At 44.5% G+C, this 27,210-nt stretch overlaps 1 protein-coding gene across 1 annotated transcript in view; it reads left to right on the top strand.

The window, feature by feature from the left end:
- Positions 1–27,210, top strand: part of LOC117524317 (inactive dipeptidyl peptidase 10-like) — a 151,386-nt gene that overhangs the window by 48,350 nt on the left and 75,826 nt on the right. Inside the window, exons 6-7 of the mRNA XM_034186080.1 lie at positions 8,492–8,544; positions 8,709–8,790. Of these exons, the coding sequence (XP_034041971.1) occupies positions 8,492–8,544; positions 8,709–8,790 (135 nt within the window). The remainder of the gene's footprint in view (positions 1–8,491; positions 8,545–8,708; positions 8,791–27,210) is intronic.

Here is a 27,210-nt window from a genome sequence, read left to right as displayed (position 1 = left end):
TGTTGTGAGAAGCTGCTCATTTACATAAAGCTTAAATACAGACCTAAATGTGTTGCTGATAGTGTGTGCCTTTTGAAGGATATTGGTTGTAGCTGCTGACTTACCTCACCTTTTCTATCCTTCACAGAGAGTCGGTTTGTCGTGTCCACCTGGGGGGTGTTTGGCGGTAAAGTGAGTCCAGAAGCGCCGGGCTTCGATCCTTTTAGGCGCTGGAGAGCGTGCCAGCCTTCACTCCACCAGACTGACGCATCTTTTGTTCATACACTTTGTTATGCACCAGAGGGTGGAAAAATAAATCGTTTTGTTATTGGAACCGCTTTCTGATTATTTTAGCGCTGGGTTCCGTCAGACGCAGGTCCGCTCCTCAACCCGCGTCGACACATAACAGTAGTTCCCGGCCATTCCATAATGGACCCAGCGGCAGAGGCGGTTCCTTTCGCCGAAAGAGTTCAAGAACACTTGGAGAAAATATGGGAGCAATTACAGCATCTCGCAAACCAAATTAAACAAACAGACGCCCGTGTTACGGAGCTTGCAGCGCAAGCCGTTCCGCTTCCTGCTGCTCCAGCTGCGGCACCATCGATACCGGTGCAGATAACTCCGTCACCCAGAGATTCGGCGTCTGAACCGATTATTTGTCATCCGGAGCCTTATGCGGGAGACGTTGAAGCTTGTGCTTCGTTTTTGATGCAATGTTCTCTGGTTTTTGCTCAGCGACCGGCTTCCTTCTCTTCTGATGGGAGCCGTGTTTCATATGTGACAAATTTGCTCCGAGATGACGCCTTAGCTTAGGTCACAGCCTTGTGGAGTAACAACTCGCCATTGTTAGGATCCTTTAAGGATTTGTCCCGGGAGTTCCGACTGGTTTTTGACCATCCAGTGAAAACGAATACCGTTGCCCAACGGTTGCTGAATCTCAGGCAGGGGAGGCGGAGTGCGGCGGAGTATTCCGTGGACTTCCGGATTTTTTCTGCTCAGTCAGGTTGGAACGCCGCAGCTTTACGAGGAGTGTTTGTAGATGGGTTAAATGAGTCATTAAAAGACGAGCTGGCAGTCCGTGACGAGCCAAACGATTTAGATGAGCTAATATCGTTGGTGATTCGTTTAGATGATCAGATGAAGGAGCGTGGACGCGAAAGAGGGCGGCCATCAGAACGGGTTTTTTTGTCTCGGGGCTTTCCCCGACACAGATCTGGGCCGCCTCTTCTTCGCCCCACTGAGGCTCCTCCGACGGGACCTCTGGCTCCTCTTGCAGACGAGCCCATGCAGCTCGGACGAGCTGAGGCCGCTGTATTGCCCCGACATATAAGCGTCAAGAAAAATAATGGTGACGTATCTCCAGGTGTTCTGGGACAGGCGAAATAATACACACAAAAAAGAAAAAAAAACTTGTATGGGCTAATGTTTTGTTTCTTTGAATAGGGGTTATAATTTGTTTGGGGAGTCAGAGATGTGTGTCTGGTGGAGTGAACGATAGGTGTTGGGAAAGTGTAAGTACACGGACCCACAACAGGGGGCGCAAATGAACGGACAATGGAATTTGGTCAAATAACAAGGTGTCGTGTGGGCAGGCTCGAAGATAGGAGACGCCTGTCCAAAGCAGAACCGGAACCACACGATTTCCTCCACCACCAGACCCCGGGAATACTGGAGCCGCCAAGTCCCGAACTCCCAGGTGGCCACTGCCTCCGCGTGTCGGACCTGGTACTGCTGGCGAGGAACAAAAACACAATTAAACGTGGGTGCGTCTGCACCCAGCAATCTGCACGGCAGGGAAGCTACCTCTACCTCTCGTTGGAGAAAAAGTCTGTTATCACTCACAAAAATCACAAAAAGGGCTTTCTATCAAGCAGTCAGGCTGAGGATATTACCTTTCAGGTAGAACGATATCTCGGCAAAGAGGTGGAGATGACGTCTTGCTGATATACCGATGCAGATCAGATGAGCGGTGACAGCTGTCACAGGTGATGAGTGTCAGCTGTCACCCCGGCTGCTCCTGGATTGTACTAGGGACTGTTTTGGGGTTTTTGTTGATGCCAGCCGGCCTTCCAGCTGCGGTGCCCTGTCCTGCTGTCTGTGGTGGACCTTGGGAGCGTTATGCTGTTTGCTTCCTGACGAGGACCCCGGAGGGAGGTGCTGTTCTCGGACCTGGTCTGTTCGGTCGCCGGGAGGCTTCCCGTTAAAGGGGGGGTACTGTTGTGTGTTGGGGGGGTTGTGGCTGGACATTTTGGTGTTCTTTTCTTTTCTTTGCTCTCCAGGTGGTATGAAAACTGATTTGTCTGTGGAGAAGGTGCTGGCTGAAGAGTCCTTCACCCTCATCAACGTTATGTGCAGCACCTGTGGATGGTGCTCAAGTGCAACCTTAAAGACTTTCAGCTGAAGCAGATAATGAGATGGCGTTCTGCATTTAAGCCATGTGTGATTCAAGCAGAATTGCCGGGAACTCAACCTTGTGATGTTCGTTTGTGAGACGCTGAGGACCGCGCCTGGGTTTGACACATCGTGCCTGTGAAGGAAGAAGGGTGAGGGACACATGCTGTCAGCACACATCTGAGGTGATTAATTGTTTGACTAATTGTTGATAGTAACTTGGTATTTTGTTACGCAGTAGATTTGAATTGTGATGAGAATTGTGCAGCTCGCTTCTCACTGCCGTGGCGTGCGGAGTGGTAATCCTCCACCTGTTGTGAGAATCTACTCATTTACATAAAGCTTAAATACAGACCTAAATGTGTTGCTGATAGTGTGTGCCTTTTGAAGGATATTGGTTGTAGCTGCTGACTTACCTCTCCTTTTCTATCCTTCGCAGAGAGTCGGTTTGTCGTGTCCACCTGGGGGGTGTTTGGCGGTAAAGTGAGTCCAGAAGCGCCGGGCTTCGATCCTTTTAGGCGCTGGAGAGCGTGCCAGCCTTCACTCCACCAGACTGACGCATCTTTTGTTCATACACTTTGTTATGCACCAGAGGGTGGAAAAATAAATCGTTTTGTTATTGGAACCGCTTTCTGGTTATTTTAGCGCTGGGTTCCGTCAGACGCAGGTCCGCCCCTCAACCCGCATCGACACATAACAAATGCCTCACATTCACCCTGATGTCAGAGTGCTGCCATACAAGGTACTCACTCCACGCCGGGAGCAACTAGGAGATTAAGGACCTTGTCCAAGGGCCCTTAGTGATTTTCCGGTCAGGCTGGGATTTTAACCAAGGATCCTCTGGTCTCAAGCCCAACGCCTTAACCACTTGACCATCTCCTCCTCCATATGCTAAACATTCTTCTGGAGCCCAGCTCCTGAATATCCTGTGCATCACTTACCAAATTGAAATCACTTCTTTCCTGGAACATTATCTATCTACTCACCAGATTTCTCTGATACCTGTTCATTAGTTTATGTTTTTCTGCTAACAGGCAAACAAACAAATGTGAGTGAAACATTACCTTATTGGTGGAGGTAACAAAGAAGGGACTGGAAGTGGAACTGTGTGTCCTTTCCTGCACAGTTCTTCTTGTCCCTGTAGATTTCTATCTGATTGGCAGCTCAGGACAGTTTGATACATTTAAGATTAATCCAGAAAGCCACTGCTGTTCCTGTCTAATTCCAGTGAAATTGCTTGTTGCAAATATGTCTTCCACATCATTATATTCGGTAATACCTTGAATGCAGGAACATCTCGGTGTGGCAGAACTATAAGGAGGCTTGATAATGATCTCTGTGAGGTTGATGGGGTTGAAACAGTGTCTTGAGGTGGTATCTGGCTCTGAGATGGACTGAGCAGATATGTTCATCATCAAAATGACAGCTTGAGTCTATGGAGAATAATGGCCTGGCCCTGCACCACTGTCTCCACTTGTCTTATGAATTTATCATGATCACACAGCTTCTCCACTTTAGTACGCTGCTGTGTCACTGCATCTAAGAAAGTCATCTGTTTTATAAGGTTGGCAGCTTTCTGTGTGGGTTTTCTCTTTTTGCATGACTAAAATTACAATATGTCGGATATCTTTCCTCAATGTGGCTCAGAATAATTTCTGCAAATTGGTAAATGGCCTTGTGTAACTAAAAACAACAAATGACCGAATATACATCTACTTTATTAGAGTAACTGATATCAAATGGAGACATTTCAGCAGATCTACAATACATAGTTGAGATAAAGACCCTGCATGTTCCAATTCTGCTCAACTGTGCAATCTCAAAACCTGAGAGCGAGCTGTAGGACTTGTCCCAAATAAAGTGTCAAGTCATCTTGACTGTCATGTATTGGGTGATGACGTGGGACCTGAATTGGGTCTTGCAGTGCCAAGAAATGAGTGTGATTTCCTTCCACCTCTGGTGCGGGGTCACAATCTTGGTGGTAGAAATAATCTGAGGTCACACTTCAGAGTCTGGGGTCAAGCACAAGCACCATTGGGCCTCAGGGCCTATGTAGGACATCTTCTTGTTGTCAAGATGAAAGGAAATAAGATCAAATCTAGGCTCAAGTCTCTCAGGTGATTTCCGGCAAACTCGCTGAAATTTCTGTACAAGAAAGATTTTCTCTGCTCCACTGCACCATGAAGCTGTGTAACTTTTATGCACCTGATATAAATTCCACTCTGCTTTTCCTCTCCAGTCACAGAAGCCTATAACTCCTTCAGAGTTGTCATATTTGTTTTGGTGGCTTCCCTAGTTAGTCTGTGAGGGAGTTATGTGTGGGCAGCACATTGGTTCAGTAGTTAGCACTCTTGCCTTACAGCATGAAGATCTGGTGTTTGGATTAAATGGCAGACAGGTGCCATTATGATTGGTTGATATCATCAATGGTTTGTTCAAAATTCAACTGACAGGAGAGTGACGTCCTGCGAGTCATGTGAGGAGAATGCAAACCCCCGTGAAAGCCATATGAAATTTTGCAAACTTCTTCACAGATGCCATTTGCAAGCTGTCGCAGCCCACTGAGCTACTACCCTAACCTTAACCTCTTGGTGGAGACTGGAGTGTACATGGTTACTTAGCTGTCACATTCCTGACTGCATGTTCTGACAATTCTTTATTACTCATTTGTTTTATTATGTAAGTATAGCCAAAGCAGATGGTCACCCTACTGTATTTGGTCTGCTTGAGTTTTTTTTTATTTTTCATTAAATTTAATTAAATTTTGGTTATTATTGACATGATGTGGTAAACACTGCAGATGTTGTTTTTGCCTGGTTAATACAAATGTACTATTTGCAAGTTGTGTGTTTCAGGTTGATACCCCTCACACATCACTAAATCTGTTCTGAAATTGTCTCTCCATCACCAAACATCCTCTCTGTTCGCATATGTCACCCGCAGCTGACACTTTTATCAAGGCGCCCTCGCAGAGCTGTCAGCTATCAGGGGCGTCTGCTGAACGCTGCTGACACCTTTTTTTTTAAAGAAGAGGAACCAAGTTAGAACACACATTCATTTTTCTTTACTGACGAACGCTGATGCAAAGCAAAGACGGAAATCCAAATTAAGAGTGAAGGCTGGATAGCGAGTCGATCAGCCGAGCAAACTCCATTCCATGCACAATTGGTCTTTTGCAGAGGGGAAAGGAGTAGCTCTGCAGTATTTATCATGCTGCTCAGGGGCGAACTTACTGTAATACTGTAATGCTAATGTTCCATCTGATTACCATATAGAGACGCTTAGGTGGTGAAGTATTATCTCAACTAATCCAAAAATAAAATGCTTTGCGAGTGGCTCTGGTCATTTTGTCATCGGCCTACAGGGAGCATTACTGGGAGCAGTGAAGTGGTTGTGTAAATGCCAGACATTTACTGCACTGCAAGCTGAAATTAATGATGATGCTGAAATGTATTTGTATAACAGGAAGCTGCAGATGAATTGGATTTAGGTTAATGGTCAAGTTAACTTTGCAACTGTACATTGCCCCATCTACCATGCCACCGAACTGCCCCGGGTCCTGGATGGTAACCACCCTGGCAGTCAACTGATCCACCCCAACCTCTCAAAACTAACCATCTATCAGTGGTCTTTCATTGCTCATTTTTGGTACCTGATTGTCAACAGTTTTAGCATAAAAATACTCAGGTACTCAATTGGGGCTTGAAAATGGATATAATTGGTGGTAAAGAAATGTTTTAAAAATTTGTGATGTCATGATGAAGCTTGATCCAAAAAACTGAATAATGACATTTAAATGAGTCTCCTCCACAGCATGAAACCAATGAAAAGCATGTCGCTCTCTTCAACAGAATACAGTTTTGATATAGGAATTACAACAGCAAGCTTACATACTTGGTGTATTCAGTAATAAATGGTTACACTCATATGTAAGCAGGGAATAAAAAAAAAAAAAACAGGTTATAGTAAGAACTGCAATTAGATATGTATGTTGACTATGACTGAAAACAACTGGGCCTGATTTCTTCCATTTTGAATTTGGGACCAAAACTGGGCAATGACAAAACCAACCTGATATTATGTGTTTTTGTGTCATTGGGCTGAGGATCCATAGACATGAATGTCAGTTCCAGTATAAGTGAATCTAGATCCAAAACAATCACAAACAGACAAACAATCATCATCATCTGGAAAATCCAAATCAGATTAACAATGTGAAAATGTAGCACATTTTTTCCTAAAAAAAAAAAAAAAAAAGCTCTAATTTGAGTTTCTGTAATGTGGCACTGATTTCATTTAATGAGATATTGGGCACAACAAACTGAAGGTTGATAACTGACAATTTTATTATTGATGAGTTGCCAGTATTTGACCTGCTTACTTGAGTCTGGGATTCATCGTTGAATCCCACATTGAATGTAAGTCAATTTTGATGATTCTCTTTGAATGTTAGATACTTTAATAGTAGTATAAGTTTTATTTGGATAGTGTGGCTCTATGTAGTCGTGTAATGATCTGGAACATAAATTGACAAAGTCTGTTGTTCTCATGAACTCCTGAGAGACGATGATACAGCATCTCATTACATTCTACATTCTAAATGTACAGCATATGAAGTTCTTACTCTCTTGGGCTTGTGGGTGTTCTTATTGTATCCTCTGATCACAATCAGTTTTTCAGGATAATTTTCTCCAGGCCTATTTACTGCTGAGTTTTTAAGAGTCTGTCATGCGTTCTGTTTAACAGTCTCTTCCTGTCATTTGCTTGAACATGAAACTTTAATGGTTCACTGACTTACTATTGGATATAGTTCAGCTTTTGCTATTGGAGGGCAGGAACTTTGGTAGCACACTCTGCAGAGCAGTAGCATAGCTTAGTAGAGCTGTTATGTGACGTAGCCTATATAAACCCAATATAACTATAAATATTTTTACATATTTTTATCATGCCCAAGTGATACAGAGGAGGTGGGAGTCCACATAGAGGAGAACCTGACCTGGGACAGGAACACCACACAGCTGATAAAGAAGGTGCAACAAAGACTCCATTTTGTGAGAATCCTCAAGAAAAAATAACATAAACCACAGATTGCTCACCATGGCGAGTATTCTCCCATATTGCCTCTGTATGTGGTTTGCCAGCTGCATGGTGGCAGGCAAACAGGAAAGAGGTCCAGAGGGTTGCTAAAATGGAAAACAAGCTCAGTGATTGCCCTCTACCCACACTGGGGGACCTTCATGGCTCTTATTGTCTGAGGAGAGCCAACACCATCCTAAAGGACTCATCCCACCATGGCCACGCTCTGTTTGAGCAACTGCCATCATGCAGATGGTACAGGGCCATTAAAGCAAGTACAAATAGACTGAAAAACAATTTCTACCCAATCACCGTTGGAGCTATGAATCCCACTGAAATAAAATAGCCATGTCACATGGCACACTTGAAATAAGTGCAATATTTGTTAATGTGCAATATTCACTGCCACTGTAAGATATCCACAGTTTTGTACTTACTTTTCTCATTTGTATGTATAAATTCTTTAGTACTACGTACTTTTTTAAACTTGTGCTTTAAGCATGCCTTTTTCATTCTATCAAATTTTCTTTTCTTTTTTTCCCTAGTTCCTAGACATTTCAAGTCTGTGCATGGTTTACTCAGGTTTATATTTACACTGAAAAGACTTGCAGCTTAATTTAATTAGCTTATAATGCACCAACTCACAGCAAAAGCCATCTCAAGGCGCCTTACATAAACCAACTCAACATAAAATTTAATAAATAATTAAAAATGAATAAAAACATTTTAATACATGAATAAAAACAAGTAAAAGAATAAATCAGATAAAAATAAAAACTATTCATAAGAAAGACAATAAAAATAGGTTTTCAGTCTTGACTTAAAAATGTCCACGGACTCCGGACCTTACTTTCGCTGTACTTGTTACAATGACAATAAAGAATTTGCATCTGTATCTGCGGAGTACTTTACAAAAATGTTCACTGTCAGGTAACGATACTGTATTAATTTAGTTGTTTTGGCTCTTTTCTGGTTCTGCTATAAATCACTTCATGATGAAGGTGAAGAGAATTAACTTGTTTGTTTTTGTGTGAGTGGTCTTTAGGTGTATCAGCATTCGTTCTTAGCTTCATACTTGATCTACAACCTGTACACAAGGTGAGTAAACTGTAACACCAATAAAACAGAATCAGATTTACATGAAATGTATGAGTTTTATCCCAAAAATGAACTAAACTGATTTTGAATTTGTAATAACTGTTCCAGTCTTGTAGAGAGATGAATGTACACTAAGTCATTATTGGGATATCACTCTTGTTTAGAGAAGTGCATGAGCTGAATCCACCTGAGGTGTCAGATTCTGTTCTACAGTTTGCATCATGGGGCAGTTGTGGTCAGCAGCTGGTGAGTCATTTCTTGATTATTTCAAGGTTTCCAGTGTTGATTCTCTGGAGGAGCCTTGGATAATTTGATCCTATGGGTTGAACTGTGTCATCAGTGTATTGTTCTGCAGTATTGTGTAGAAACATTAGACCCTATTAAAGAAATGCTAACAAAAAGAAGCTGCATAAATAACAATCCTTTATTTTCCCACATAGGCATGGTTGAGATTAAAAATTTCTTTTCGAAGAGCAATCTGGCCAGGAGGGCAGCACAATGTTACAACAAGAAAACATTAAAATAACAAGAGCAATCAGAGATTTCTGATGTCTGCCAAGGGTTGACGAGGACTCAGAATAAAAGATATGTAATTCATAATGTAATTCATTACCAGGCTGCTCAAGGAAGCCCTACCATTAATTAATGCTTCGATCTTAAATATGATCAATCTATCTTTATTAGTTGGCTATGTACCACAGGCTTTTAAGGTGTCAGTAATTAAACCATTACTTGAAAAGCCATCACTTGACCCAGCTATCTTAGCTAATTATAGGCCAATCTCCAACCTTCCTTTTCTCTCAAAAATTCTTGAAAGGGTAGTTGTAAAACAGCTAACTGATCATCTGCAGAGGAATGGTCTATTTGAAGAGTTTCAGTCAGGTTTTAGAATTCATCATAGTACAGAAACAGCATTAGTCAAGGTTACAAATGATCTTCTTATGGCCTCAGACAGTGGACTCATCTCTGTGCTTGTTCTGTTAGACCTCAGTGCTGCTTTTGATACTGTTGACCATAAAATTTTATTACAGAGATTAGAGCATGCCATAGGTATTAAAGGCACTGCGCTGCGGTGGTTTGAATCATATTTATCTAATAGATTACAATTTGTTCATGTAAATGGGGAATCTTCTTCACAGACTAAGGTTAATTATGGAGTTCCACAAGGTTCTGTGCTAGGACCAATTTTATTCACTTTATACATGCTTCCCTTAGGCAGTATTATTAGAAAGCATTGCTTAAATTTTCATTGTTACGCAGATGATACCCAGCTTTATCTATCCATGAAGCCAGAGGACACACACCAATTAGTTAAACTGCAGGAATGTCTTACAGACATAAAGACATGGATGACCTCTAATTTCCTGCTTTTAAATTCAGATAAAACTGAAGTTATTGTACTTGGCCCCACAAATCTTAGAAACATGGTGTCTAACCAGATCCTTACTCTGGATGGCATTACCCTGACCTCCAGTAATACTGTGAGAAATCTTGGAGTCATTTTTGATCAGGATATGTCCTTCAATGTGCATATTAAGCAAATATGTGGGACTGCTTTTTTGCATTTGCGCAATATCTCTAAAATTAGAAAGGTCTTGTCTCAGAGTGATGCTGAAAAACTAATTCATGCATTTATTTCCTCTAGGCTGGACTATTGTAATTCATTATTATCAGGTTGTCCTAAAAGTTCGCTGAAAAGCCTTCGGTTAATTCAAAATGCTGCAGCTAGAGTACTGACGGGGACTAGAAGGAGAGAGCATATTTCACCCATATTGGCCTCTCTTCATTGGCTTCCTGTTAATTCTAGAATAGAATTTACAATTCTTCTTCTTACTTATAAGGTTTTGAATAATCAGGTCCCATCTTATCTTAGGGACCTCATAGTACCATATCACCCCAATAGAGCGCTTCGCTCTCAGACTCAGACTGCAGGCTTACTTGTAGTTCCTAGGGTTTTTAAGAGTAGAATGGGAGGCAGAGCCTTCAGCTTTCAGGCTCCTCTCCTGTGGAACCAGCTCCCAATTCAGATCAGGGAGACAGACACCCTCTCTACTTTTAAGATTAGGCTTAAAACTTTCCTTTTTGCTAAAGCTTATAGTTAGGGCTGGATCAGGTGACCCTGAACCATCCCTTAGTTATGCTGCTATAGACTTAGACTGCTCTTTCTTTCTCTTTTTGCTCTGTATGCACCACTCTGCATTTAATCATTAGTGATTGATCTCTGCTCTCTTCCACAGCATGTCTTTTTCCTGATTCTCTCCCCTCAGCCCCAACCAGTCCCAGCAGAAGACTGCCCCTCCCTGAGCCTGGTTCTGCTGGAGGTTTCTTCCTGTTAAAAGGGAGTTTTTCCTTCCCACTGTCGCCAAGTGCTTGCTCACAGGGGGTCATTTTGACCGTTGGGGTTTTTCTGTAATTATTGTATGGCTTTTGCCTTACAATATAAAGCGCCTTGGGGCAACTGTTTGTTGTGATTTGGCGCTATATAAATAAAATTGATTTCATTTGATTTGATTTGACATCATGATCTGGATTTGACCTGGATCCAGCTTCCACAACACAATGCAATAATTGTGTACTGATCCAGAATGGTTCGAGTGATGAAGATGTTGCAATCAGATATTTAATTCACAAGCTGAAACAAAATAGTGTCTTCCTGATTTTGGTTTTACATTGTGATGTCGTATCCGTGAAGTCGTTTTGACGTAATCCTTAAAAGTCTACATCGAACCCTCTCGTGGCAAGTGTCAGCCAAACTCCAGGTGACACACACGTACATCTAACACCACTCGCTTGGCACTTAGATAATGTGTGGCCATTCCCACTCTTGGCACAACAACAGTCTGCAGACAATCACTGTCGTGCTGGCAGTGAAATTTGTCTACGTTCCCCATGAGTGTGGCTTTGGTGTGTGTGATTTAATTGACAGGAAGTGTGGCTGCTGACAGAAGCAGCTGTGGAGATCTGTCATTCTGGACATCCCAGCTGGACAACACATACTGTGTTTGGACAGACAGGGACTAACAACTGCCCACTGTTTGCTGTCATCATGTTGACATAAATAGAAACATATATCGCTGTGGTGATATATGCTGTGGGCTGCAGCATGCACACGCTCCCTTGCTGCAGCCCATTGACAGGCTACCCCCAGGTTGAAATGGACCATCAGATCAGAACATGCAGCGGGCAAGCTGACTTTCACGGCACCCACGTGAGCTCTGTTCCATATGATGCAGTGTCAGTTCTGGCACGCCGTCCACAAGACACACGTGTTGGACAGGACACGTGCGCGGGCTGGCTGGACACACGCCAGCAGATGTGGACATGATCAGAGCACACTGCTTCTCATTCATGTCATTTCATGACCGTACGTCAGTGACCATGGGTCATCCACAGATGAACAGATGGATCATATTTCTTTGCCCGGTTGATAAATCTGGTGTTTTTATATGGTGTGTGGTTTTATTTTATTTTTTTTAAATATGTCCATGTCCTTTCTGATATCAGGCAGATCCCTGCAGCTTTCACAGGACAGTGATTGTAGCTTAGTGGTAAAGTTTCTGACTGGAAATTGGAGCTTTTGGAAGGCACGGGTTCAATTCCCTGGGTAGCAGGTAATTTTTATTTATTTTTTTATTTTCAACCACATTGCACAGTTGCTGTGAAAAGCTGCTGTGTTCCCGCGTGCACGGAACCATCACAGCATCTATTTTTTAAATTATTTATTTTTTCTTCACAGCAGATACGCGATGTGGTTATACATCATGCAGCTGCTCACACTGTGTTCCCGTATGCATGAACAATCGCAGCGGCATCGTGAACACCTGCCCGTCAGCGTGATGTTTCATGGTGGGCTCATATGAGCTCTACCACCGTGAGTCACCCTGGAGTTGTACGTATTCGCACTGTGTGAAGGGGCCCTTCGTTTTGATGTAATCCTGCTTACAGACAGACAAATAAATAAATGAATGCAGATGATTTTATTATGTCCTTGGTGGACGTAATAATGAAAGCATTTCACATATCAAATAATTTACAATCCTGAGTGCTAAATATTAAAGTTTAGGGGTTAAATTTACCAAGGGATTTTTCCAGAGCAAACCTTGTTGTGGATTCAAGAAAGTACTGTTGAAATTGACTTTAGAAGCACAGTGGAAAGTTGGGGCGGCAAAGCTGTGGACAGTTATTTTTGTGGCTGGCCTCATTGCACATGAATTTGTAGGACATTTACTTTCAGACTGCAAAATTTTGGGGAGGAGAGTATGTAAATCAGAGGTCTCAAACTGTTCCAGAAAGGCCAAGAGGATGCAGATTTTCTGTGCAACCACCCACTCCAGAAGGTGATTTCACTGATTAACTGATTCCACCTGCTCAAAGTGATGTTAATCAGTAAAATCACCTGCTGGATTCAGTGGCTCACAGAAAACCTGCACCCTCTCGGCCCTTTCTGGAACTGGTTTGAGACCACTGATGTAAATTAACCATGCAATGTGACTTTACTGTTGTGTGGGCCGCCCGAAGAGGAGGTACTGCTGGCCCAACTCCAGAGGGCGCCCTGCCTGTAGACGGGCTTCAGGCACCAGAGGGCGCAGTCGCCGCCAGGAGCACCAGGAACTCTGACAGCTGTCATTCATCAACTCATCATGCCACCCATAAAAGCCTGGAGAAGACACCACACCTCTGCCAAGAAATCGTCTGAATTATTCAGGTAGACACTCAGCCGTACTATTAAGTTGTGACGTCCTTCACATCTGTATTAGTAGCTAATTTACCTTCTGAGTTTGCAGCTTCTCCACTGTCTGCCAAGTCGAAGGGAGTGCAGTACCCGATCTGACAGCTGGAGACGGTGGCCACCTGGGGACTCAGGACTTGGCGGCTCTGGAGTGTTCCAGATCCGTTGGCGGTGGAAATCGTGTGGGCAGGCGTCTCCTATCCTCGAGCCTGCCGACACGACACCAACTTTATAATTGACCTTAGTATTGCATTGTATCTGTATCCGTTGTGCACATTTCACAACATTAAAAGTGTTACTTCTTATTTCCATTGACCATGCATTTACGCCCCCTGTTGTGGGTCCGTGTCATTACACTTTTCACAACAGGATTTCTCGGCCATCGTCATGGATCCTGAGGGGCGTCAACCATCGAGTGAACCACCAATGGAAACGCAGGGTGCACGGGGGCCAGCAGGAGGCGTACTAGGTGAGCTGCAGCAAATCCTAACCGCCTTCACTGCTCGGTTGGACTTGGTAACCGAGCAGAACGTTATCCTCAATCGGAGGATGGAGGCTCTCACTGCTCAGGTGGAAGCGCACGCGCAGGGCGCTGCTGCGGCACCTCCTCCTGCTGCCCGAGTGCCAGATATAGATATTCCAGTGGCCGTTCAATGAACCCCCCCCCCCCCCCCCCCGTCCCCTGAACCATACATAAGCCCTCCAGAGCCGTACGGAGGCTGTGTCGAGACGTGCGCTGACTTTTTAATGCAGTGTTCGCACGTCTTTTCACAGCGTCCGGTTATGTACACGTCTGACACTAGCAGGGTGGCTTATGTGGTAAATCTGCTTCACGGAGAGGCACGCGCCTGGGCTACGGCGCTTTGGGAGCAGAACTCACGGCCCCTAACTACATACACTGGGTTTGCGCGGGAGTTCAAACAAGTGTTTGATCACCCCAATAGAGGCGAGACCGCTTCAAACGTGCTGCTGTCGATGAGACAGGGGCGTCGGAACGCAGCCGAATATGCAGTCGACTTCCGCATCGCGGCAGCGAGGTCCGGCTGGAATAACGTTGCACTCCGCGCCGCCTTCGGCTAGACGGCTAGACAACCGACTAGAGGAACATTGCCGGGAGCAAGGCAAGGGGTGTGGCCGGGCACGAGCCGTCCCTCTTCCTTCTGGGTCCGAACGGATGTTGCCGTCTCCCCGCTCCACTGCCAGAGCACTCCATGAGGCGACAGCTCCCCCTGCTGATGAAGCTATGGACACGAGCAGGGCTAAAGTAAAATCAGAAAACAGACAACGGAGACTGGCCCGCGGGGAGTGTTTTTTCTGTGGCTCGAGTGAGCATATACAGAGGAATTGCCCCAAATGGTCAAACTACAACACCCGCCCTTAGAGACTGGGCTAAGGGTGGGCCATAACACTCACAAGGGGAAATCCCACAAATCCGCACGAATCCCAGTTATGATCCTGAGTGGGGATCTCACCCTTCACGCCCCAGCACTGGTGGACATGGGGTCGGAGGGGAATCTGCTGGACAGCAGATGGGCTAGGGAGGTAGGGCTCCCTCTAGTGGTCTTACCGTCACCTTTGTCGGTTCGGGCACTAGATGGCATCCTTCTCCCATTAATCACACACCAGACACAGCCATTGACATTGGTCGTGTCTGGGAATGACAGGGAGGAGATTGTGTTTTATGTAACACCTTCTACCTCCCGGGTGATTTTGGGTTATCTCTGGATGGTAAAACACAAGCCCTGGATTGATTGGCCGTCTGGGGTTGTAACACAGTGGAGCGAAACATGCCACCGGGAATGTTTAGGATCCTCGATTCCACCAGGTGTACTAGCCAAGGAGGAGGTTCAAGTCCCCCCCAATCTCGCAGCGGTGCCAGCTGAGTACCATGATCTTGCTGACGTCTTCAGCAAGGGTCTGGCACTCACGCTGCCCCCACACCGTCCGTACGATTGTGCCATAGATTTGGTACCGGGCGCTGAGTACCCGTCCAGCAGGTTGTACAACCTCTCACGTCCGGAACGCGAATCAATGGAGACCTACATCCGGGACTCTTTAGTTGCCGGGTTGATCCGGAACTCCACATCCCCGATGGGGGCTGGTTTCTTTTTTGTGGGTAAGAAGGACGGCGGACTCCGTCCATGCATTGATTACAGAGGGCTGAACGAGATCATGGTTCGCAACGATACCCGTTACCTCTGCTGGATTCGGTGTTCACGCCCCTGCATGGAGCCCAAATTTTCACAAAGTTGGATCTTAGAAGTGCGTATCACCTGGTTCGGATCCGGAAGGGAGATGAGTGGAAGACAGCATTTAACACCCCCTTAGGTCACTTTGAGTACCTGGTCATGCCGTTCGGTCTCACCAATGCGCCCGCGACGTTCCAAGCCGTGGTTAATGACGTCTTGCGGGACTTCCTGCATCGGTTCGTCTTCGTATATCTGGACGATATTCTCATCTTCTCCCCTGATCCTGAGACCCATGTTAAGCATGTACGTCAGGTCCTGCAGAGGTTGTTGAAGAACCGGCTGTTTGTGAAGGGTGAGAAGTGTGAGTTCCACCGCGCTTCTTTGTCCTTCCTGGGGTTCATAATCTCCTCCAACTCTGTTGCCCCTGATCCAGCCAAGGTTCCAGCGGTGAGAGATTGGCCCCAACCAACAAGCCGTAGGAAATTGCAACAGTTCCTCGGTTTTGCGAATTTCTATCGGAGGTTCATTAAGGGCTACAGTCAGGTTGTTAGCCCCCTGACAGCCCTGACCTTCACTAAAGTCCCCTTCACCTGGTCGGATCAGTGCGAAGCCGCGTTTAAGGAGTTGAAACGTTGGTTCTCGACTGCACCAGTTCTGGTGCAGCCTGACCCTGATCGCCAGTTTATAGTCGAAGTGGATGCCTCTGACTCAGGGATAGGAGCCATGCTGTCCCAGAGTGGGGAGTCCGATAAGGTACTCCATCCTTGTGCCTACTATTCCCGCAGGTTGACCCCGGTTGAAAGGAACTATAACGTCGGCAATCGGGAACTTCTGGCGGTGAAAGAGGCTCTTGAGGAGTGGAGACACCTTCTGGAGGGAGCCACGGTTCCCTTCATGGTTTTCACGGACCATTGGAACTTGGAATACATCTGGACCGCCAAGCGTCTGAACCCCAGGCAAGCCCGTTGGTCACTGTTCTTTGGTCGGTTTGACTTCCAGATCACGTATCGCCCCGGGACTAAAAACCAACGGTCTGATGCACTGTCCCAGGTGCATGAAGAGGAAGTCAAGCCAGAGCTGTCGGATCCACCGGACACCAACATCCCTGAGTCCACTGTCGTCACAACCCTCACCTGGGACGTGGAGAAGACCGTCCGGGAGGCCCTGACTCGACACCCGGACCCCAGAGATGGACCTGAAAACCGGCTGTACGTCCCACCAGAGGCCAGGGCTGCGGTCTTGGACTTCTGTCACGGTTCTAAGCTCTCCTGCCACCCAGGGGTGCGAAGAACTGTGGCAGTGATCCGGCAGCGCTTCTGGTGGGCGTCGATGGAAACCGACATCCGGGAGTACGTCCAGGCCTGCACCACCTGTGCCAGGGGCAAGGCAGTACATAAGAAGGCCCAAGGACTCCTCCAGTCACTGCCGGTGCCTCGTCGCCCCTGGTCCCACATAGGCCTGGACTTCATCACGGGTCTCCCTGCGTCCCAGGGTATGATGACCATCCTGACGATAGTGGACCGGTTCTCCAAGGCGGCCCACTTCGTGGTCCTCCCGAAGCTCCCGACGGCCCAGGAGACTGCAGACCTCCTGGTCCACCATGTCGTGCGTCTGCATGGTATCCCCATGAACATAGTCTCAGATCGTGGTCCCCAGTTCTCCTTGCAAGTCTGGAGGAGTTTCTGTAGGGAACTGGGGGCCACGGTGAGCCTCTTGTCCGGGTACCACCCTCAGACCAATGGACAGGCAGAGCGGGCGAACCAAGACCTGGAGCAGGCCCTGCGGTGTGTCCCCTCCGCACACCCGACGGCCTGGAGTCAACATCTGGCCTGGATTGAATACGCCCACAACAGTCAGGTCTCATCTGCCACCGCCCTCTCCCCCTTTGAGGTGTGTTTGGGGTACCAGCCCCGATTGTTTCCAGCCGTACGGGGAGAGGTCGAGGTCCCCTCGGTCCAGGCCCACCTCAGAAGGTGCCGTTGGGTGTGGCGCACTGTCCGCTCTGCCCTTCTGAAGGCCCGGACGAGGGCTAAAGACCATGCAGACCGCCGGCGTACCCCGGCCCCTGCAAACCAGCCCGGGTAGGATGTTTGGCTGTCAACTAAGGACATCCCTCTGCAGGTGGACTCCCAAAAACTGAAGGACAGATATATCGGACCTTTTGCAATCACCAAAGTCCTCAGTCCAGCCGCAGCTTCACTCCGGCTGCCAGCTTCACTGTGGATACATCCAGTTTTTCACGTGTCCCGGATTAAACCATGTCACTCCTCCAACCTCTGCACTCCTGGACCAGCATCGCCTCCTGCCCGGATCATCGATGGAGAGCCTGCGTGGACCGTCCGCAGGCTTCTGGACGTTCGTCAACGGGGCCAGGGATTCCAATATCTGGTGGACTGGGAGGGGTACGGACCGCTCCTGGGTGAAGCAGAGCTTCATTCTGGACCCGGCCCTCCTGGCCGATTTCTACCAACGACATCCCAACAAGCCTGGTCTGGCGCCAGGAGGCACCCGTTGAGGGGGGGGGGTCCTGTTGTGTGGGCCGCCCGAAGAGGAGGTACTGCTGGCCCAACGCCAGAAGGTGCCCTGCCTGTAGATGGGCTTCAGGCACTAGAGGGCGCAGTCACCGCCAGGAGCACCAGGAACTCTGACAGCTGTCATTCATCAACTCATCATGCCACCCATAAAAGCCTGGAGAAGACACCACACCTCTGCCGTGAAATCATCTGAATCATTCAGGTAGACACTCAGCCGTACTATTAAGTTGTGACATCCTTCACATCTGTATTAGTAGCTAATTTACCTTCTGAGTTTGCAGCTTCTCCGCTGTCTGCTGAGTCGAAGGGAGTGCAGTACCCGATCTGACAGCTGGAGTCGGTGGCCACCTGGGGACTCAGGACTTGGCGGCTCTGGAGTGTTCCAGATCCGTTGACGGTGGAAATCGTGTGGGTCCCGACTCTTCTCTGTTCGGGCATCTCCTATCCTCGAGCCTGCCCACACGACACCAACTTTATAATTGACCCTAGTATTGCATTGTATCTGTATCCGTTGTGCACATTTCACAACATTAAAAGTGTTACTTCTTATTTCCATTGACCATTCATTTACGCCCCCTGTTGTGGGTCCGTGTCATTACACTTTTCACAACATTTACTGCAAATTGTACCAGTGATTTAATGGAAACAGATAAAGATCATGTCTCATCTCATTTGCACCTGACACGGCTGCAGTAGCTGTTGGTAAGAGAAGAGAGACAATGTTCTCCACTTGTGTGGGATGCCGATGAAGACATTATCTGGATTCATATAATGTCCAAATAGATCCTTGTCACTTGGTTGGTGTTTTGTATGTATGTGACATGGATTATTCATACCATTTGCCACCAGGGGCCAGTACTACGAATCGGGGTTACTGGCTTATCAGGGTAACTTCGGGAGTAAATTGATGACGTGTGGAGTAACTTCCCAGTTAACCCGTACTACGAAAGGTGGATAGGTTTTGATCGAGGTATGCTGCCATGGCAATTTATGCTGCGTGCCAAACCTGCTCCGGGCAGGTTATGTTCTAGGTTAGCTTGAGGTTTTCGCTTAACCACTCCCTTTATAAGCACTGCCCATCCACCTTCAATTGCTCCAAAGACAATGCCGGCCTACCTGGATGATCCGTTTGATATTGGGGCACAAATTGTGAGAGGCTCTCTTCGCAGGGTGAGGGTTTTTAAAGACCGCTTATCTATAACAATTTCTCGTAGGTTTCCCAAGAGTAATAGGAGCCATTGATTGCACGGAAATCCCAATCAGTGCACCCCTGGGAGAGCACGAGGGCGATTATGTCAATCGCAAATCTTTTCACAGCATCAATGTGCAGGTATAGCCATTCTATTCGGCCTATTTCATATACCCATTATCGTGTAGTCCACTCTAAGCTCACCTTCTTTTCACTTATTTCAGCCACATAAGGGCTGCTTTGGTTTGGTTGATTTTTCTAAACATTCCCATATGCAGTTACTATAATGACATATTTCACATTCTATAATGACATATTTCACATGGGGCTGTCCTGTTGGATAACCTTCATGCCAAAGTGATATACGAGGTCTATTAGAAAAGTATCCGACCTTATTATTTTTTTCAAAAACCATATGGATTTGAATCACGTGTGATTACATCAGACATGCTTGAACCCTCGTGGGCATGCGAGAGTTTTTTCACGCCTGTCGGTTACTTCATTCGCCTGTGGGCAGTCTTTGAGTGAGGAGTGGCCCACCCTCTCGTCGTTTTTTCATTGTTTAGGAATGGCTCAGAGACTGCTGCTTTGTTTGATAAAAATTTTTTCAAAACTGTAAGGCACAACTGAGTGGACACCATTCGATAAATTCAGCTGGTTTTCGGTAACAATTTTAACGGCTGATGAGAGATTTTGGTCTGTAACTGTCGCTTTAAGGATGGCCCACGGCGCCTCACGGCGATCTGCGCTTCGAGGCGGCAGCGTCTCACTGTTTCAAGTTGAAAACTTCCACATTTCAGGCTCTGTTGATCCAGGAAGTCGTCAGAGAACAGAGAACTTTCAGAAGAAGTCGGCATGAGGAGTTTATTCGGACATTCCATTGTTAACGGACATTTTGTAATGAAAGAACGTGCGGGCAGAGTCGCATGTCGGGCCGGACCCGACCGCGGGGGGTCGCGACAGGAAAAACACCTCCATTGGAAACCTTAATGGGCAAGTTGGAACATGCCCAAACAATTTCTCAGTTACTCACTTGTTGAAAGCCATCAAAAGCCGCCTAAATTTTACAAATGGTTTTCAACACGGAGGTGTTTTTCCTGTCGCGGCGCACACAGATTTGCCGAGTCGTCACGGAAACGACTCGGCGAATTTGCGCGCACGTCTTTCATTATAAAATGTCCTTAAACAGTGGAATGTCCGCATAAAGTCCTCATGCCGGCCTCTTCTGAATCTTCTCTGTTCTCTCACGATGTCCTGGGTGAATTAAGCCTTAAATTAGGATGTTTTCAGGTCGAAACAGGCCGACGAGGGTGCCTGGAAGCGCTGCACGATGTCCCGCTGCGTGGGAAGTCCTTACACCAACAGATACACCCCATAATCTCTCATCAGCCGTTAAACTTTTCACCAAAAACCAGCTTAATTTCTCGAATAGTGTCCACTCGGATATTCCTCACAGGTCCAGAAAAAATGTTGATAAAGCAACGCATGCCGTCTCGAGCAGGGTGTGAAACAAAGGAATTCAGCCGAGAGGGCGGGACCACATCTCACTCAAGGCCTGCCCATAGGGAAATGACGTCACCGACATGCGTGAAAAAACTCACGCATGCGCATGAGGGTTCAAGCATGATTGGTGTAATCGCACGTCATTCAAAACCATATAGTAAAAAAAAAAAAAAGGGTCGGTTTATTATCTAATAGACCACGTATGTGTACCTATGTTAACAGGATGACCATTAATGGCTTTAAATCCTTAGATGACATGTGAGCAATTACCCGATCAGCAATACGCTGCCAACAAGCCTGTCTTGCTTTAATGGCAGACGATGTGTTCAATTTCTCCCTTAACATGATTTTAAATTCCTCGTAGCTCCGCATAATAATTGTGTATTCTTCTTCGGTAAAGTAAGGTGACCGCGCCATCATTGAAAAATGGTGACGTGTGCTGCAACCTGCCCCTTTTATGTGAACGCACACAAACTCCAATTAGGTTAACACAGGTTCAACAAATCAACATCTTATTCAGCGTCGTAGTACCGATTAACACCACTTGAGAAAACCAGGTTTTGTCAACCCCGGTTTAAGAGGTTGACCCTGGGTTACATCTGAGTAAGTTAACCCCGCTTCGTAGTACAGGCCCCAGGTGCACTCACACTAGCAGCAACAGCGCTTAGCTTAAAAACAAACATGGCGGGGTTTGTTTTGATGACCGAGGACAATTTGAACAAGCTTATTTGGGTAGTTTCTGTTGTCATTATGATTTAAAATGAGTAAACACAGTTGTTTGACAATAAATGGCTTCACCCCACCACTAACCATGAATGAAAAAAAAGTTTTTGTGTCATCATTCATATTCTCTGAAAAATGCCCCCCAAAACAAAAATTCTGCCAGGGTATGTAAATGTTTGAGCACAACTGTAACCCCACGATCAGATTAGTTACAAATGAGGGTGACAGCAGTGTTTGTCACTTGGACATTCCCGGGGCATGGCCAGCTTGTTTGGTTACCTGCCTTTAATGTGTATAATGTTTAATGATGCATTATAAAGGCAACCTGACACTGTCACTATGGCATTTTCCTCCATGGCTGACTTGATGGAACCAAAGTTTGAATGATTTATTTCAGTGAAATGTGTGTCACTATGAAACTCCTGTATCATTAATTAGCATGCTAAGGTCTCTGTAAGATGTCTGGGAAAAAAAAAAATCACCTCAGAGGTATTATCTGGTTACAAAAAGAGTTGTTAGATTTAGAAGCGTTTATTTCTTGCTGACCATGACAAAATTTTAAAGGATTATTAACCGAGCATATAAATGCAAATTTATGGTATCACCCAAATATGAAAGCTGGTGACGGCTCGTGGTATTAAGAACTTGCTAACAGGTGGTCCAGTCATTAGCTGGTAAGCTTCCAACCTGTGTTTTTTTTCTGATGCCATTTTGATATTTATGGAGTATTTTATTGTCCGACTTGGTTTTTCTAATCGTGTTTTCAGCTTTCTGGTTTGTAATAAATGTGATAGATGTTCCAGTCTGATTGTCATGGTAACAGGTCTGATATGGGAAAATATCAGACTGTCATCACGCTGCCTTCACGTGGTTTTGAGTTGTGTCGCATCACTCTGCATTTACAAAAAACAGACTTCTTGTCTATTTTGGTCACGCCTAGCTGGCGGCATAGCCACCTCTTGTCTCTTGTTTCTGTAACCCTGTGGTTACATTATCTGAAATTATGGTGACACGCTCTTAACTGTGTTGTTTGATAGGCGTTCTTGGGGTGCGCACTGTAATATCTTCCTAAGATGTCTTGTAAATCACTTCAGAGTTGTTGTCTGTCTGGGTAAAAAAAAAAAAAAGCGTTTTTAGATTTAGAAGTGGTTTTTTTTCCACAAACTTTTACAAAGTATATGAGAAACATGCTAGATTTATTCAGTAATAAGCTGTTTCAGAGCATTTTCCGCCATCTTTGCTTATTTTGTTCTCGCGTGATACCAGTTGGCGTCACATTGCCTATTCACTTGGATTGGCAGTTGCTATGTCGTGTCGCTCAGCATCTCCTATTTTTTGCCCCACCTAGCTGGCAGAAGAGCAACCATTATCTCTTGTCACTGTAAGACGCTCACTCTGACTGAAAATAAATCTCAGCTGTTCACTTTGCCTCTGTCTCAGTGGTGGGCACAGATAACCAAAAAATTAACTTCGATAACAGATAATAAGATAACGGAAAAGTTATCTTTGATAAAGATAAACCGATAAACCACCCCAAAATGTATCAGAAGTTACAGATAATCGATAACCGATAAATTCCGGTGTCTATGGGACATTTGCAGTTACTAAAGAGCTGAAATTGATTTTTAACACGATCGCTTTTGAAAGCGGTAAACGACCTAAAGAATAAGCAAGAATGACTGACCATGCTGCCCCCTGCAGGAAGCAGCACAGACAAATCCTGAGAGCACCCACAAAATCAACTCTTTACTAATTATAATCATTTTTCTTTCAACATCCTGCCCTTGCTGGAAGCTCTTGTTAACAACAGCACTCCCACCACAGAGACACACCAAAAGCAGCCAGCTCCATATCAATTTCAACACTCCAGTCAGGCAGAGGTCTTGAAAAATAAAATCATACTAACTTATGGTTTTTTGAAAATACTGATAGAATAACTCCATTAATGTCAATTCTGTCATTTGTACAAAGTTAAAATATAACATATATCTTTTAATGTTGAATAAGGCACTAATTCTGAGGTTTTGTAACAAACACAGACCGCAAAGCATTCTGGGTAAAAGTGCTAAACAGTGATTGGTTCAGTAATCCACTATGTAAACCAACACGTTAATGTGACGTGTGTCGTGTGTTGGTTTAAAGATAAATGTGCTTTTGTAAAATATTCCATTTTTATTTGTAAAAACAGGCATTTTTACGGAGCCCTGGAAGTGTCATCGCAATTGCATGTTTTAAAACTTTTATGATGTTGTAAAATGTACACTCAGTATTAGTAAGTAAGTAAATTTATTTATATAGTGCCTTTCACAGACATAAGGCCATGTACACACGTTGTCGGGTATTTGTAAAACCGAATATCTTACCCTTTCAGTTTGGGGAAAAAACTTCATCCACACTACGTCGTTTAAAAAAAAAAAATCCATCCACATCAAACCGTATAAATGTGTTGTAATTAGTCTGCCAAACCTTTGGGTGGCGGTACTGATTAAAATTCTATCCAATCAGGAGCTTTATTCTCATGTTGTCACTTCCACAAAAACTAAAAACATGGCGCCAACCTCGTTCATGTGGACCGATAAGGAGTCGGAATTACTTTTAACTGTAGTTTTAGAATACAAAGTTAACAAATATATGCACACAAAAAGCGCCTGGACAATGGACAATACCAACACTTTGAGAGCAGCCATGTACCCAGACATTTAATACTGCCATGAACACTCCTGGCCAGTAGATGGCAGTAGCGGCCTTGAAAAAATATCAAACAAAATTCCAGATAATCCGTGTCTGCTACATTTAAGATGCGTGGAATTTAACAAATGCAAATACACTAACGTCTATAAACCCAGAGAATATATTCACGAGAGTTTTAGGCACTAGAGTTTAATGCTGTTATCTGTGGACCCTGAACAGAGTGTCTGAAATGCATTTGTCCTGTCGTGATCGTCTGAGATTACCTTATGCTACCCATAATGCATTGCTGCCTGGCACAGCATGTGCTCACAAAACCTTAAAAATTAGCACATTACTTTAAAACAAAAACATATATCCGATATTTTCACTTTATAAACTTCAGACATGACAATAATTTTAAATAACTTGTCTAAAATGAGTGGTTAAAGTTTGAACCATAAGTTAAACATGTATGCCTCTGGATGACTTGGTGACATTGCGATTATATTAGTATGGTGTTAAAGTAAATGACTTTTTTTTTGGTCACCAGTTCGCCTTTGCTTACAGAGGATAGAACACCATACCTATTAGGAAACTTTTAACAGGTAGGTCTCAACAGCTTTAACAGTTTTAAAAATATTTTTCACTGTTCAGCTTAGTTTAGTACGTTATCGGTCTAAAAGTTATCGGACGGTAATTCATCGGAAGATAATTAGTCTGATGATGGTTTTAAATTTATCTAAAAAGATAATCCGATAATGAATGAATGAATGAAAACGATAATTATCTATCGGATTATCGGAAGTGTGCCCACCACTGCTCTGTCTCTTGTACCTAATGTGACCAAGGGATTAAGTTCAGTATTGTTTCATTCCAAAACATCTGTAGAGTTCTCTTTTTTTATGGATTACACATACAACAAGAGCAGTCAGAGATTTCTGATGTCCGCCAATCCAGATCCGGATCAACTCAAAAAATTCAGTGGAGTCTTTCATGCACTAATATTTATCTGTGGTTCAAATTTGGTGAGAATCCATGAAGTAGTTTTGATCTAATCCTTCAAGGCCTATATCCAGTGAAATCTTGATCCAGAATCTGTATTCAGATACGGATCACCTACAAAATTTAACGGAGTCTTTCGTGGCCTAATATCTATCTGTGGTGAAAATTTCATCAAAATCTGTTCAGTAGTTTTGACGTAATCCTGCTAACAGACAGACAGACAATAAATAAACGGCGATGATGTTATTACATCCTTGGCGGATGTAATAAAGATTTGATACAAAGACGAGTGCACGTGGTAGCACTCATGCAGCTGTGATTTTATAACTAACATAATGTTTGGTGTTTCTGGATGATAAAGTGTTGGGCAAATTTAAATATGCATTCTGTAAAATTCTGAAGAAAATGCAAAATAAGGGCTTCCTGTGTAAACAAACCTCCAATAGCTTCTAAAATGTTAATGCATGTTTTCAAGCAAGACGTGCAGTCCTGCAATCGTTATGTAGCATTTGCAGGACTGTGATATGTGTTATTAATAAATCCTTTCTGCTCCGAGGCTCCAACTGATCAAAGGCTGCTGTTGAATTGAGAGAAGAGGCAAAGTCCCCTTAAACCAAGCAATTATTTTTAAGAGCGGCCAACAGTTACACTAATCATGCTGTTGCTTAAAGACACAGTTGGACTTTGAGCAACAACCAGCAAATGCACCAAAGCCCTCCGTGTGAGTAATGCCTGCATCCTCAGAGTATTAAGCACTGAATAATCAGTCCATTATTTTCAACCACAGCAGACAAGAAAAGTAATTAACTATTTGATAGCAGATTTATCTAGGTTTCTCAGTATTTATACCTGCACTCTATGGAATCTGTTTCCTGCCCTCCAGCAGTGTGTCACACTCCTAATGGCTAAGCAGCGCTTATTATTCATGAACCTTCCCAGCATATGTGCCCGTTATCACTTCCTACAGATGAGCCCCTTCCTTCGTATGGGGGTGTTTCCAGTGAACGTTATCGATACGCAATCACTAATCTTTCTAATGTTGCACAACACAGATGTCTTAAGTTGTAATGATGTTTGTCAATCTGAAAACATTGCTCAGATATTTGTAAAATCAAAAGAGGTTGATACCACCTCTCAACTTCTCCCTTTCAGGAATCCATGTTACCAATATTTTATTTGCCCATGTTAAATCTGTTGATAGCGTCCACCAAAGCACAAGCAGGAGCTGAATAAAAGGCAGAACAACACGAGCAATCAAAGCTCTATTTTTCTTTTAGTTATTCAGCATGCCAAATCAATCTTTATTTGGGTATGTTTGAAGTGATTTTGAGATGAAGAAAATTTCCTTCCTGATAATCCTTTGATTGCAAAGGCTTGCAATATTAAAAATGATCATTTAATTCATGATTTAATTTTTTACCTATTATTTGTAAAAGCCTGTGCATGTACACAATACAGTGTGATAAGACACTACAAAGATGGATGGATGGATAGATAGATAGATTAATCATCAATCAACATTTATTTATTAGCTGGGACAGTTGTATGTTTACCACTGAGTTACATCACCTTTCCTTCTAACAACACTCAATAAGCATTTGGGAACTGAGGACACTAATTGTTGAAGCTTTGTAGGTGGAATTCTTTCCCAGTCTTACTTGATGTACTTACTTGGCATTGTCTTGCTGAAATAAGCAGGGATGTCGCTGAAAAAAACGTTGTTTGGATAGCAGCATGTGTTGCTCCAAAACCTGGATGTTACTTTCAGCATTGATGGTGCCATCACAGATGTGTAAGTTGCCCATGACATGGGCACTAACACACCCCCATACCATCACAGATGCTGGCTTTTGAACTTTGCACTGGTAACAATCTGGATGTTTTTTTCCCCCTCTTTTTTCTGCAGGACACGACGTCCATGATTTCCAAGAATAATTTGAAATGTGGACTCATCAGACCACAGCACACTTTTCCACTTTGCATCTGTCCATTTCAAATGAGCTCAGGCCCAGAAAAGGCAGCTGTGTTTCTGCATGTTGTTGATGTATGGCTTTCACTTTGCATGGTAGAGTTTTAACTCGTACTTGTAGATGTACCGACGAACTGTGTTAACTGACAATGGTTTTC

Source organism: Thalassophryne amazonica, chromosome 14 (assembly GCF_902500255.1).
Source record: "Thalassophryne amazonica chromosome 14, fThaAma1.1, whole genome shotgun sequence".
Taxonomy (NCBI): Eukaryota; Metazoa; Chordata; class Actinopteri; order Batrachoidiformes; family Batrachoididae; genus Thalassophryne; species Thalassophryne amazonica.
Note: the sequence above shows the minus strand (reverse complement) of the source record. Positions and strands in the feature narration are given on the sequence as shown.